Source organism: Palaemon carinicauda, chromosome 20 (assembly GCF_036898095.1).
Source record: "Palaemon carinicauda isolate YSFRI2023 chromosome 20, ASM3689809v2, whole genome shotgun sequence".
Lineage (NCBI taxonomy): Eukaryota > Metazoa > Arthropoda > Malacostraca > Decapoda > Palaemonidae > Palaemon > Palaemon carinicauda.
Window position 1 is genome coordinate 45584992 of NC_090744.1, and position 12026 is coordinate 45597017.

At 45.3% G+C, this 12026-nt stretch overlaps 1 protein-coding gene across 1 annotated transcript in view; it reads right to left on the minus strand.

Annotated features, from left to right (window-relative positions):
- Nucleotides 1–12026, minus strand: part of LOC137660322 (uncharacterized) — a 421696-nt gene that overhangs the window by 316526 nt on the left and 93144 nt on the right. Inside the window, exon 3 of the mRNA XM_068395141.1 lies at nt 2106–2214. Coding sequence (XP_068251242.1) covers nt 2106–2167 — 62 coding nt within the window. The 5' untranslated portion in view covers nt 2168–2214. The remainder of the gene's footprint in view (nt 1–2105; nt 2215–12026) is intronic.

A 12026-nucleotide genomic window follows, 5' to 3' on the forward strand; every position in this document is an offset into this window, starting at 1 on the left:
AATGATTCTCTAAATAAAGTATACTAACTGGACAAATATATTCTTAAAAATAATATATTCCTTTTACATTATAAGAACTTAAATACTTCGGTTTTTAAGTAGAATTTTACTTTTCATAAATAACGATACAAAGAAATTTGCAATACTGTATGGATTGAGAGAAAACTGCGTAACGTAATTTTAACTGTATGCTAGTTTATTTAAACTCTGAAAATAGATCAATGATTATCTAAATAAAGAACACTAATAGGACATATATATTCTTAAAAACAATATACTGTATTCCTTTTATATAATAAAAACTTAACTACTTTTAGTTTGTAAATAGAGTTTTACTTTCCATTCTCTGCATCGCAAAAGAAATGAAAATGCAAGTCATGCTACGTAGTAACAATGTAGCTTACGTCATATGACTGTGACGTCATAGTGTTGGCGGAGTTCCTTCCGCCACTGTTTTCAAGAATAGGTTCGTTACTTTTGCAGTAGGTTGAAAAAACTTCTAATCCTACCTTTTAAGCTATGAACATAGCGATCAAATACCAAAGAAAAACAAAATATAGTGAACCCTCGTTTATCGCGGTAGATAGGTTCCAGTCGCGGCCGCGATAGGTGAAAATCCGCGAAGTAGTGACACCATATTTACCTATTTATTCAACATGTATATTCAGACTTTTAAAACCTTCCCTTGTACGTAGTTCTGTTAACAAACTACCCTTTCATGTACAGAACACTTAATGCATGTACTACAGTACCCTAAACTAAAACAGGCACAAATATTAAAGGAGATTTTATATCATGCATTTCCTAAACACGCTAAAAAGCACGATAAAAAATGGCAACCAATGTTTTGTTTACAATTATCTCTGATCATAATGAAGAAACAAACTGGAGGTAGAGCTTTGCTTATTACCCAGACATATTTCCCATACTTTTCCCTTAGAACTACATCACATCTTCCTACTTTAGATATATATATATTTATATATATATATATATATATATATATATATATATATATATATATGTGTGTGTGTATATATATATATATATATATATATATATATATATATATATATATATATATATATATATATATATATATATATATATATATATATATATATATATATATATATATATATATATGCATACATATACATATATATATACATATACATGTATATATATGGGTTATGGAAAAAATCCGCGAAGTGGTGAATCCGCGATGGTCGAACCGCGAAGTAGCGAGGGTTCACTGTAAGCGAATGCCAATAACCAATTTAGTAGTACATCACCATGATAACTGCCAAAATTCAGGTTAATAACAAGTGAATATCCAATGATGTTGCCGGCGTGAGCAACAGAGAAAATCTGAGAAATAATGGGATGGTTCTAATACCTTCGCCAGAGGGCGCGCAGGTGTTACACCTGGCTACTCAATCTGCGATTGCCGCGAGTTTTGAATTTCTGCCGGGACGTCAGAGACTAAAGCTATATTTATATAACCACCGTGTAAGTCTTGTGTTTAAAAAGGAGCTATAAAGCTTTATTGCTTTAGTTTAGTCATCACCAGTGCTGATAACAAAGAATCCTTCTTAGTCTTCTTCTTGGCAAACTTAACCCACTGCAAAGGAGGCCACAACCTACACTCATCAAAAGGGGATGAATGCAAACAGTCATGCCCATGGCAAAAACCACACAGTTGGAGGGGATCAACGGCAGGTTTTGACATAGACCTACCCCACTTCTCATCCGATATACTTTGACACAGACACATGTCTATGACTGTTACACTTATGCTGAAAAAATAGTGAAGAAAGATTAAAACAGCCAAATTTGGGAGGCATTGAGAGTACGTGTATACTGCTTGCAGTCAAAGTCAAAATTGAGTATCTTTCTGACTCATGGGAGGGTAGGGTTTATTAGCCATCTGCTGGTAGTTGTAACTACCTTGTTATAGTTTTAACTGCAATTCCATCTTTACTGAAGTTATACTCCTATTAAAGTACAATGTTTAGTATTCATGTAGGGGCAAATCATGTTTTCAGCTAAATATTTATCAGCAAATTAAAGTAACTAAAGATAAAAAAAACTATTGTACTTACAAAAATGTGTAGCTGAGGGCAGTTAAAGTTCCCTCTAACTCTAAAGTAGTCTGCTTCTCCATTATGAACCATCAGAACACATAAAGAATTTTCAGCTAATAATGCACTCCTGAAAGAAATAATGTTAATGAAATGACAAATTTAAAAAGTAATTTGTATTTTCCTAACAATACAAACCTGTAGCTAATTATAGGGATTGTACTTTTGTTGAAGATGGAAGACAAGCCATAACACTTTTAGAGAGGTATACTGTAATCACCTGCCCGCTAGTTAGCGGGAGAGGGGGAGGGGTTAAGGGGGATAGCATGCTACCCTGCTTACTCGCACACTAGTGTTGTGTAACCACTTTTGATTCCAAGTAGGACTTCTTGGGAAACATATGATGGCCGGCCAATCTGTATAAATAGCTACAGCTTGGTATCGTTAGGAAAAATACAAATTACTTTCAAATTCATCATTTGTTCCGACACTACATACAAACCCTTCACTATCTATAGGGATGACTCACTCCTTAGGACGGTGGAAGTCTGAACCAACTGGCTTTGGTATTTGTTCTGGGGGTTTTCCCCAATCCCACCTCGCTAGGGGTATGGGGTATGGGGATATAACAAGTATTATTTCTACACTAAGTTACACAAAGGAAATGGTTTTACCTGCAGAGAGGCGAGAACAGCTTGCAGAGGACCGTGGGTGCTGTTCCCCAAGGGAGGGGAAGATGAAAGAAGTCATTCTTAAATATTCATCCCAGACTAATCCCGGGTAACCTTTGCCCTGAACTACCTGCTGCTTGTCCATCAAGGACCCTGAGGTATTTAAACCAGTTGTTGTGCAACCACTAAAGGGCCAATGGAGAACGTCTCATGTTCTTATGGGTCCCGTCTTGCAGGTGGTGGGAGGTGAAGGTCGTTTGACACTTTCACACACATTTTTGTGGTGCCTGCATCACCGAGTAGTTTCTTTTGAATGCTGGGGATGTCTTAATGACCCTTACGTCATGAGCTTGCTCTGAGTCATCGTGGTGGAGGAGGACTGGGATTCAGTGCAAGGTCTATGACCTTGCAAATCCAAGCAGAGATGGTGTTCTTTGTGATCCTCCTCTTGACCTTTCCTGTGCTCACGAAGAGTGCCAACACTCAGGGGCAAGCTGCCGAAGTTCTTTTGAGGTAATACCTCAAATTCCTTACTGGGCACAGTAACAGTTGCTCTGGATCATCAGTTACAGAGCAGAGACTCCCAATCTGAAAGGGCCCGAATCTAGGATCCACTACTCCCAGATTTTGAGTCTTAGCAATAAACTCAGAGACGAAGCTGAGAATTACCTCCCCACATTCCCTAGAATGGGCGACGTCATAGGATATACCATGAAGTTCACTAACTCTCTTGGCCAAGTCCAAGGCGAATAGGATCACTGTCTTCTAAGCGAGGTGGCGATCTGTTGCCTGGCGTAATGGCTCGTAGGGAACACCCTTCAGAGAGTGAAGGATGCAAACCACGTTCCATGGAGGAGGTCTAACTTCTGACTTGGGGCAGGAAAGCTCGTAACATCGTATTACTATTATTTTTGGGCTCAAGCCATGTCGTCCTGATGGAAGGTTCCTAAGAGTAGCTTCCAAGGGATATTTGACTACAGTGATATTTCCAGAAGATTTACCTTTAGGTCTCCAGAATTCTAATTCCTGGTGCGAATATCCTTAAATTTCTCTCAAGGATATCACATAATATCAGGGGACGTATTCTTGACACGCCATATAGCAATCTGCATCCCGAATAGCGTTTACGCTTCGAGGGGGAAAGTGGCAGAATTAGAAGGGGAGCCGTATCAAGGTTACCCTAGTTCCCATACTACTATTGAGTATCACAACAGCGCCATATCCAAGATGGCGGACATTCCTAATTCTGTAGCGATTTCGCACAGTAGTGTTCCCTGTTGATCTGACATTTTTGATCGATTTTCAAGAATTATAATGCAATCTCCAGCTTCTTTCACCTCTGGAAAGTGGAGTATTGATTCTTTACAATGTGTGTAATTTAGCTCCTGTCCCACAGTGAAATTAGAGTATTTTATTGTGATTAGGAGCTAGGCCTGTTACCGGAGGCGCCATGGGCGCTGTCGTTCATTAGGCATGAGTTATTTAGTTAGTAGAACGACATTCCCGGATAAAATAGCATTAATAATTTAATTATGAAAGCTATTTATATGCATAATTTTCCTTTCTCTATGTCGATCGTATATGTCAGAGTTTCGGTGATTTAGGTAACCGAGATCTCGTCTTACCTAGGTAACCTAACCTAGGCGACATAGTATACTTTCGACATTTCCCCGGTTACCATCGTGTATTGGTTTAGCAATTCATCGGAGATTGATATCTCCTAGAATTATTATATAACCGATACTCGTCTCTAGTAGAGATTTAAGGGTAATCTCTCTTTTTCATTCAGGCATGACTAGCCTAGGGTTTTCTGTCTCGTCCCTTAACCGCAGATGGCAGGTTTTGGGATTTGGTCAGAACCTCAGAGTACAGTAGGCCCCCGCCATACGACATTAATCCGTTCCGGAGTTGGTATCGTATGGTGAAAATGTCGTATGGCGGGCAATAGAATAGTTAATGCGTGAAAAACCCAAGGTAAAAACATTGAAAATTAGAATGTAACAAAATACAATACAGTAGTATAGTAAGCACTATACTACAGTATACTTATATATAGTATACATGTACAGTATATAATTAAATAACATTATAAATAAAAATTATATTCTGTACAGTACTGTAAAGGAAAAATGAAATCTTATTTACCTTTAGAGTGACGTGACTTGAGCTGGTAGTGGGTGGAGGCAAAGGGGAAGTAGACGGTATATATAAAAACGTATCAATGCTAATTACGTTAAATACACTTAATAATAAATTTATTCTTACTAATAAACACTTAAAATTAAAAATGCTTTTTTTATTATTTTTGTCTTTTGAAATTTTTTTTATGATTTTTTTTTTTTTTTTTAGAACTTAAAAAATTACACTTTTTTAGCTTTTTTGATAGAATCACTATTATCGTCTTTGCTTTCTGACATTTCTAGAGCTGTGCTCTTCTTGAATGATCGTCAACTGCATTGCCTCCAATTCCTTTAAGTCTTCAGTCGTAAGATCCTCCCTGTGCTCCTCGATAAGGTTATGGACGTCAGCTTCATCGACAACAAGCCCCATGGACCTCCCGATTGAAATTATTTCCTCAACATAACCCACAGGGGCAGGATAATCAACGGCCTCGTCTTCGGTTGAGGGATCGAAACCTTCAAAGTCTCGTTCTGCTACAACAGCTGGCCACAGTTTCTTCCATGAGGAGTTCAAGGTGCACCGTGAAACCTCATTCCAAGCTGTGTCGATCATCTTCAGGCATTGAACGATGTCAAAATGCCCCTTCCAAAATTCACGGAGGGTGAGTTGAGTGCTTTAGGTCACTTCGAAGCATCTTTTGAACAGATGCTTCGTGTAAAACTTCTCGAAGTTGGCAATCACTTGCTGGTCCATAGGCTGGAGGAGAGGGGTGGTGTTTGGTGGCAGATAGAGAACCTTAATGAAGGAGAAGTCAGGATGAATGATGTCCTCGAGGCCAGGAGGGTGAGCAGGGGCATTGTCCAGCACCAGGAGACATTTCAGAGGAAGATCGTTCTCTTCTAAATAGTTCTTGACAGCAGGACCGAAGCAGACGTTTATCCACTCAATAAATATGGTCCTCGTGACCCACGCCTTAGCATTAGACTTCCAAAATACCGAGAACCTCTCCTTCGTGATATTTTGTGCCTTGAAGGTACGAGGATTTTCTGTGTGGTATAACAGTAGGGGCTTAATTTTTAAGTCCCCACTGGCATTTGCACAAAATGCGAGCGTTAGTCTGTCCTTCATTGGTTTATGGCCAGGGAGTTTCCTTTCTTCAGCTGTGATATATGTACGGCGGGGCATTTTCTTCCAGAAAAGGCCAGTTTCATCACAGTTAAAAACTTGCTGAGGAATGTAGCCTTCTCTGGAAATTACGTTCTCAAACTTCTTGAGGAATTCTTCTGCTGCTTTCTTGTCAGAACTGGCTGCCTCTCCATGCCTGACGACTGAGTAAGTACCAGTCCTCTTCCTAAACCGATCAAACCACCCATGAGAAGCCTTAAACTCTTGGGGGGCTTGCTGCGACGTTCCTTCACCTCTGCCGTCTCTCTGGGCTTCTACGAGATCAGCAAAGATGGCGCTCACCTTGTGCAAAATTACTGATTGCGTGAGTGTATCACCAGCGATTTCCTTCTCTTTAATCCACCGAAGAAGGAGTCTCTCCATCTCATCGTTGATTGAGGTCCTTCCACTGGCAAGGACAGTCATGCCTTTAGAAGACTTACTTGCTTTAATGGCTTCCTTATTCTTAATAATTGTACCAATCGTAGATTGGTTACGGCCATACGTATTAGCGAGGGTAACGATGCGCATGCCTTCTTCATATTTCTTTATGATCTCCAGCTTCATTTCCATAGTTATCATCTTCTTACTTCTGCCTTTAACATCACTAGCAATCTTGGGACCCATGGCTAACAAATTGAAGTTATAATTAAGCACTAAAATGCACAAAAAATAACAATATTGCAAGCACTCACACGAGATCAAGTCTTTACGAAACGCACACGAGATTCTGAACTGAGCGCGCGTATGACAAAGAGAGAGGGAGGCAGCATCTCTTTCAAGCATTGTGGGAGGATTTTCGGCCAATAGCGTATCGGCTTTTAGTGACGCCGTGACGCCAACCAATAGCAGACCAGCTTCTTACTGACGTATGAGCGTGGTGGTAAGCTACTGACTCGCACAGTCGTACGCGTAGAAACAGCCAAATTTGAGTATAAGAATTCGATGCCGTAAGGTGGGGAAAATGTCGTAACGAGGGGACGAAAAAAAATCGTATTCCACACCGTAATGTGAAAAAGACGTAAGCTGGGGACGCCGTATGCAGGGGGTCTACTGTACTTAGTCTTGTGACTATTCACCTGCCGGCTAGGCTGCCGACAAAGGAGGCTAGCCGTCCCTAGGCCGCCACCTTCTCCCTGTGGTCTAGTAAACTAGTCCTGTGCTCGCAGACCCTAGGCTGAAGAGTAGTTATTCTTCTGAGGCCTAGGATGGCGCCGGCACTGGAACTCTGTTTCTCCCTTGTTAGAGGAGGCGGCACTGCTGCCGTCCCCTTAATTGTATTGGCAGACTCTAGAATGGAGAATAGAATTCTCCTGCCGCCTAGGATGGTGCCGATACTGAAACAGAGTTTCTTGAGGGTGTGTAGGACCGGCAACCTTGCCAGCTCCTTCCACACCTCATACAGGACCCTTTTTCCTCCCCCTCTGTTCTTTTGTGATGGCCGAGCCATTGTCTTTCTTTGAGCCGTCGTCCTGCAACCTCACCGTTACCGGTGGGTCGCGGGGGCCGACCAGACTCCTTCTCTGCAGCTGTTGTCCGGCTGCCTGCGGCTATGCCAGCTGCTGGCAGCCATGACAACTGCCGGCTGGCGGCTGCTGGCAGTAATGGTGGCTGTTGGTGGGAAGTTCCTTCTGTCACCAAGGTTCTTTAGTCTTCCCTTGGACTGCTGGCCAAAAGTTCTGTTGCCGGGGCAGTACCGCCAGCCAGACCGGCACAGACAGGTGCTGACTCAGCCGGCAGTACGCCGACAGTATCAGTGCTGCCGGGTGTTAGCCTGCCGGCTTCGTGCTGACTGGACCTTGCCGGCGATGGTACTTGTGGCTGGATGGAAGTATGACAAATTCGGAGATAATTTGTATTTTTCCTAACCATACAAACCTTAGCTATTTACATGGGGTATTACTTTCGGCGTAGCTGAAATGACGAGCCATTAGATTTTTAACGAGGGTTAACTACCCTCTCGCTAGTTAGCGAGGGGGGAGGTGAGGGGTAGCTAGCCACCCCTCCACCCTCACACACCGGTGAACTGATTCACTTCGCTTAGAGGTAGGACTTCACGGGGGACAGGGCTGGCGGGCAAATATGTGTAAATAGCTAAGGTTTGTTTGGTTAGGAAAAATACAAATTATCTCCGAATTTGTCACTTGTTCCGTAACCGAAATACAAACCACGCTATTTACATGGGGTGACTTAACCCTTAGGTAGGGTGGAAAGTCCCAGCCTTACTGGCTTTGGCTTTGCCCGGGGACTCAGAATCCGAGTGAGCAGCACTCGAGAAAGAGTCCCTGCACCTCGCAAATTCCTTGCTCCGCAAGGAACGTGCGGCCTATATAAGCTTGTGTGTGAAGGAAAGAAGTGTGGCTCGTCCTAGGAATTTGACCTGAAGTCCTTTAGATGGAAATCTAGGTTAGGACGTTCCCAATACCACCTCGTCAGGGTATGGGGGACGCGACAGTATTATACTTAACACTAGGAGCACAAGGAAGCATGGTTTACCTAAAGTGGTTTGAGGTCAGCTATGCAGAGAACCCGGGATGCTGCTTTCCCCAAGAGAGGGGAGGATGAAGAAAAGAGTAAGGGCCAGACATACTTTTTCATTCATGCAGTCTAAAACCGGGTAACAATGCCCTCAACCTTCTGCTACCTGTCCATTAAGGAGCCTGAGGTTAGACCAGCTGTTGTGCAGCCACCACAGGGCCGATAGAGAACGTATCGAGGCTCCTGTGGGTCACGTCCTGCAGGTAGTGGGCTGTGAAGGTCGTTTGACGCTTCCAGACCCCAGCTTGTAGCACCTGCGTCACAGAGAAGTTTCTCTTGAATGCCAGGGACGTCGTGATGCCTCTGACATCGTGTGCTCTAGGGCAACGTGCCGGAGGAGGGTCTGGATTCAGGGAATGATGGATGACCCTTCGAATCCAAGCTGAAATGGTATCCTTGGTGACCCTCCTCTTCGTCCTTCCCGTGCTCACAAATAGGGCTTGCACGCGAGGACGGACTGCACCTGTTCTTTTAAGATAACGCCTCAGACTCCTTACTGGGCATAGTAGGAGATGGTCTGGGTCATCTGTTACAGAACGAAGACTCGAAACCCTGAAGGAGTCGAATTGTGGGTCCGATACCCCAGGATTTTGAGTCTTGGCAACAAACTCAGGGACGAACCTGAACGTTACCTCCCCGCATCCCCTTGAATGGGCGACGTCGTACAAGAGACCATGAAGTTCACTGACACGCTTGGCAGAAGCTAGAGCGAGCAGGAACACCGTCTTCCAAGTCAGGTGACGATCAGAAGCCTGGCGTAATGGTTCGAACGGAGGTCTCTTAAGAGCCCTGAGAACCCGAACCACGTTCCATGGAGGAGGTCTCACTTCCGACTTAGGGCAGGTAAGTTCGTAGCTTCATATGAGCAAGGAAAGTTCCAGCGAAGAAGAAATGTCCAATCCTCTCAGCCTGAAGGCCAGGCTTAAGGCTGAGCGATAGCCTTTCACCGCCAAGACCGAAAGGCGCATTTGCTCCCCAGATAAACAAGAAACTCCGCTATTGCTGGAATAGTGGCATCAAGGGGAGAGATACCCCACCCACGACACCAACCACAGAAGACTCTCCACTTCGCCTGGTAGACCCCTGCGGATGACTTTCGCAGGTGTCGAGACATCCTCCCCGCAACTTGTTGCGAAAAGCCTCTCTCTGTGAGGAGATGCTGGATAGTCTCCAGGAGTGAAGCCGAAGCTAAGCTATGGCCTTGTGGAAGATGTTGCAGTGTGGTTGCTTGAGTAGCTCATGTCGTGGGGGAAGTTCTCTCTGGAGTTCCGTCAGGAGCTGCAGAAGGTCCGGGAACCACTCTGCATGATGCCATAGCGGAGCTATCAGGGTCATCGACAGGTTGACCTATAGTCTGGTCTTGTTGAGCACCCTTCTCATCAGACAGAACGGTGAGAAGGCGTACACGTCGATGTTGGAAAGCATCTTGCCAGTGTGCCTTGGGGTCCGGGACTGGGGAGCAGTACAGCGGCAGCTTGAAATTCAAGGCTGTCGCGAACAAGTGCACTGTCGGGGAACCCCACAAAGTCAGGACTTTGTTGGCTACTAGAGGATCCAAAGACCACTCGGTACAGTACTCACTATCTGCGAAGCTCTGCTCAGACTGTCGGCGAGCACATTCCTTTTGCCCGGAATGAAGCGAGCTGATAGTGGTATCGAGCGGACTTCGGCCCATATCAGAATCTCTACTGCAAGATGGGATAGCTGTTGTGAAAAGGTACCTCCCTGCTTGTTGATATAAGCCACTACTGTGGTGTTGTCGCTCATCACCACCACGGAGTGGCCCGCCAGGGTCTGTTGGAACTGTTGAAGGGCCAGATATACGGTCTTCATCTCTAGCAGATTGATGTGGAGGTACTTTTCTGATTCTGACCACCGGCCTGAGATCCTGTGGTTCAGAACGTGGGCCCCCACCCTTCTTTTAACGCGTCCGAAAACAGCATCAAATCTGGGGGGAGGACGAGAAGATCCACTCCCTTTCGAAGGTTTCTGTCGGTCAACCACCACTGCAGGTCCGTCTGTTCCGAAGGCCCTATGGGGATCAGAAAGTCCGGGGAATCGTGGCCTTGACTCCACCGGGACTTGAGCCCCCATTGTAGGGATCTCATCCTGAGGCGGCCGTTTGGAACTAGACGGGCCAGGGAGGACAGGTGACCTAGAAGACATTACCAAGATTGGGCTGGAAGCTCTTCTCGTCTGAGGAAAGGTTCTGCGACCCTCCTCAGCCTTGCTATCCTGTCGTCTGATGGAAAGGCTTTGTGGAGATCGGTGTCCAATATCATGCCTAGATATACCAGTCGTTGAGATGGAAGCAGAGAAGACTTGTCGAGATTTACCATGATCCCTAGATCTTGGCAAAGTCCCAGAAGCTTGTCTCAGTGTCGAAAAAGGGTCGACTCCGAGTCTGCCAGGATCAGCCACTCGTCCAGATAGCGAAGGAGACGGATGCCGATCCTGTGTGCCCACGGAGATATCAGGGTGAACACTCTGGTGAACACCTGTGGTGCTGTGGAGAGACCGAAACACAGCACCTTGAATTGGTAGATCTTGTTGTCTAGGCTGAATCTCAAGTACTTCCAGGAAGACGGATAGATTGGGATCTGGAAGTACGCGTCCTTTAGATCCAGTGTGCACATGAAGTCTTGCGGTCTCACTGCAAGTCTGACCGTCTCTGCTGTCTCCATGCTGAACGGAGTTTGACAAACTTGTTCAGGGGTGAGAGGTCGATGACGGGTCTCCAGCCTCCAGATGCCTTCTTTACAAGAAAGAGTCGACTGAAGAAGCCTGAGGAGCCGTCGACAACCTCTTGGAGAGCATCCTTCTTGAGCATGGTCTCGACTTCTGCTCGAAGGGCTAGCCCCTTTGCCAATCCCATGGCATAGGAGCTCAACGACACTGGATTCGCTGTCAGGGGAGGAAAAGATGTTGTGAACGGGACGCGATATCCTTGGCTGATCACAGAGATCGTCCAGGAATCGGCCCCGAGTTGCTGCCACCTGAACGCGCAACTCTGCAGGCATCCCCCCACTGGTGGACACGCAGGGTGATTGCCAATCCTAGCGTTTGCGGCCTCAGCCGATCCCTCTAGGATTCTTGCCTCCCCTGGAGGACTTCCCGCCCTTCCTGTCCTTGACGGGAAAGGGCTGCTGTTTGGACACCTTTGCCTTTGCTGCCGGAGCCGGTTTCGATGTCCTACACTGACGAGGCTGTTGTTGTTGAGGTGCTGGAGGCTTGTAGGGTCTGGATGTAAGAGCCCTTTGGAGAAGAGAATCGTGATTCGACTTCCTCCACCTCTCAGCTGTCCGTTCCACATCCTTGGGCTCAAACAAGCTCTTTCCAAGGATGGAAGTGTGTCTGAGCCTGCAGACATCCACGGCTGGGACCTTAGCATGGAACCTCTCGGTCACCGCATCAAGACACTTCAAGATCGAGTTTGCCCACAAGTTCG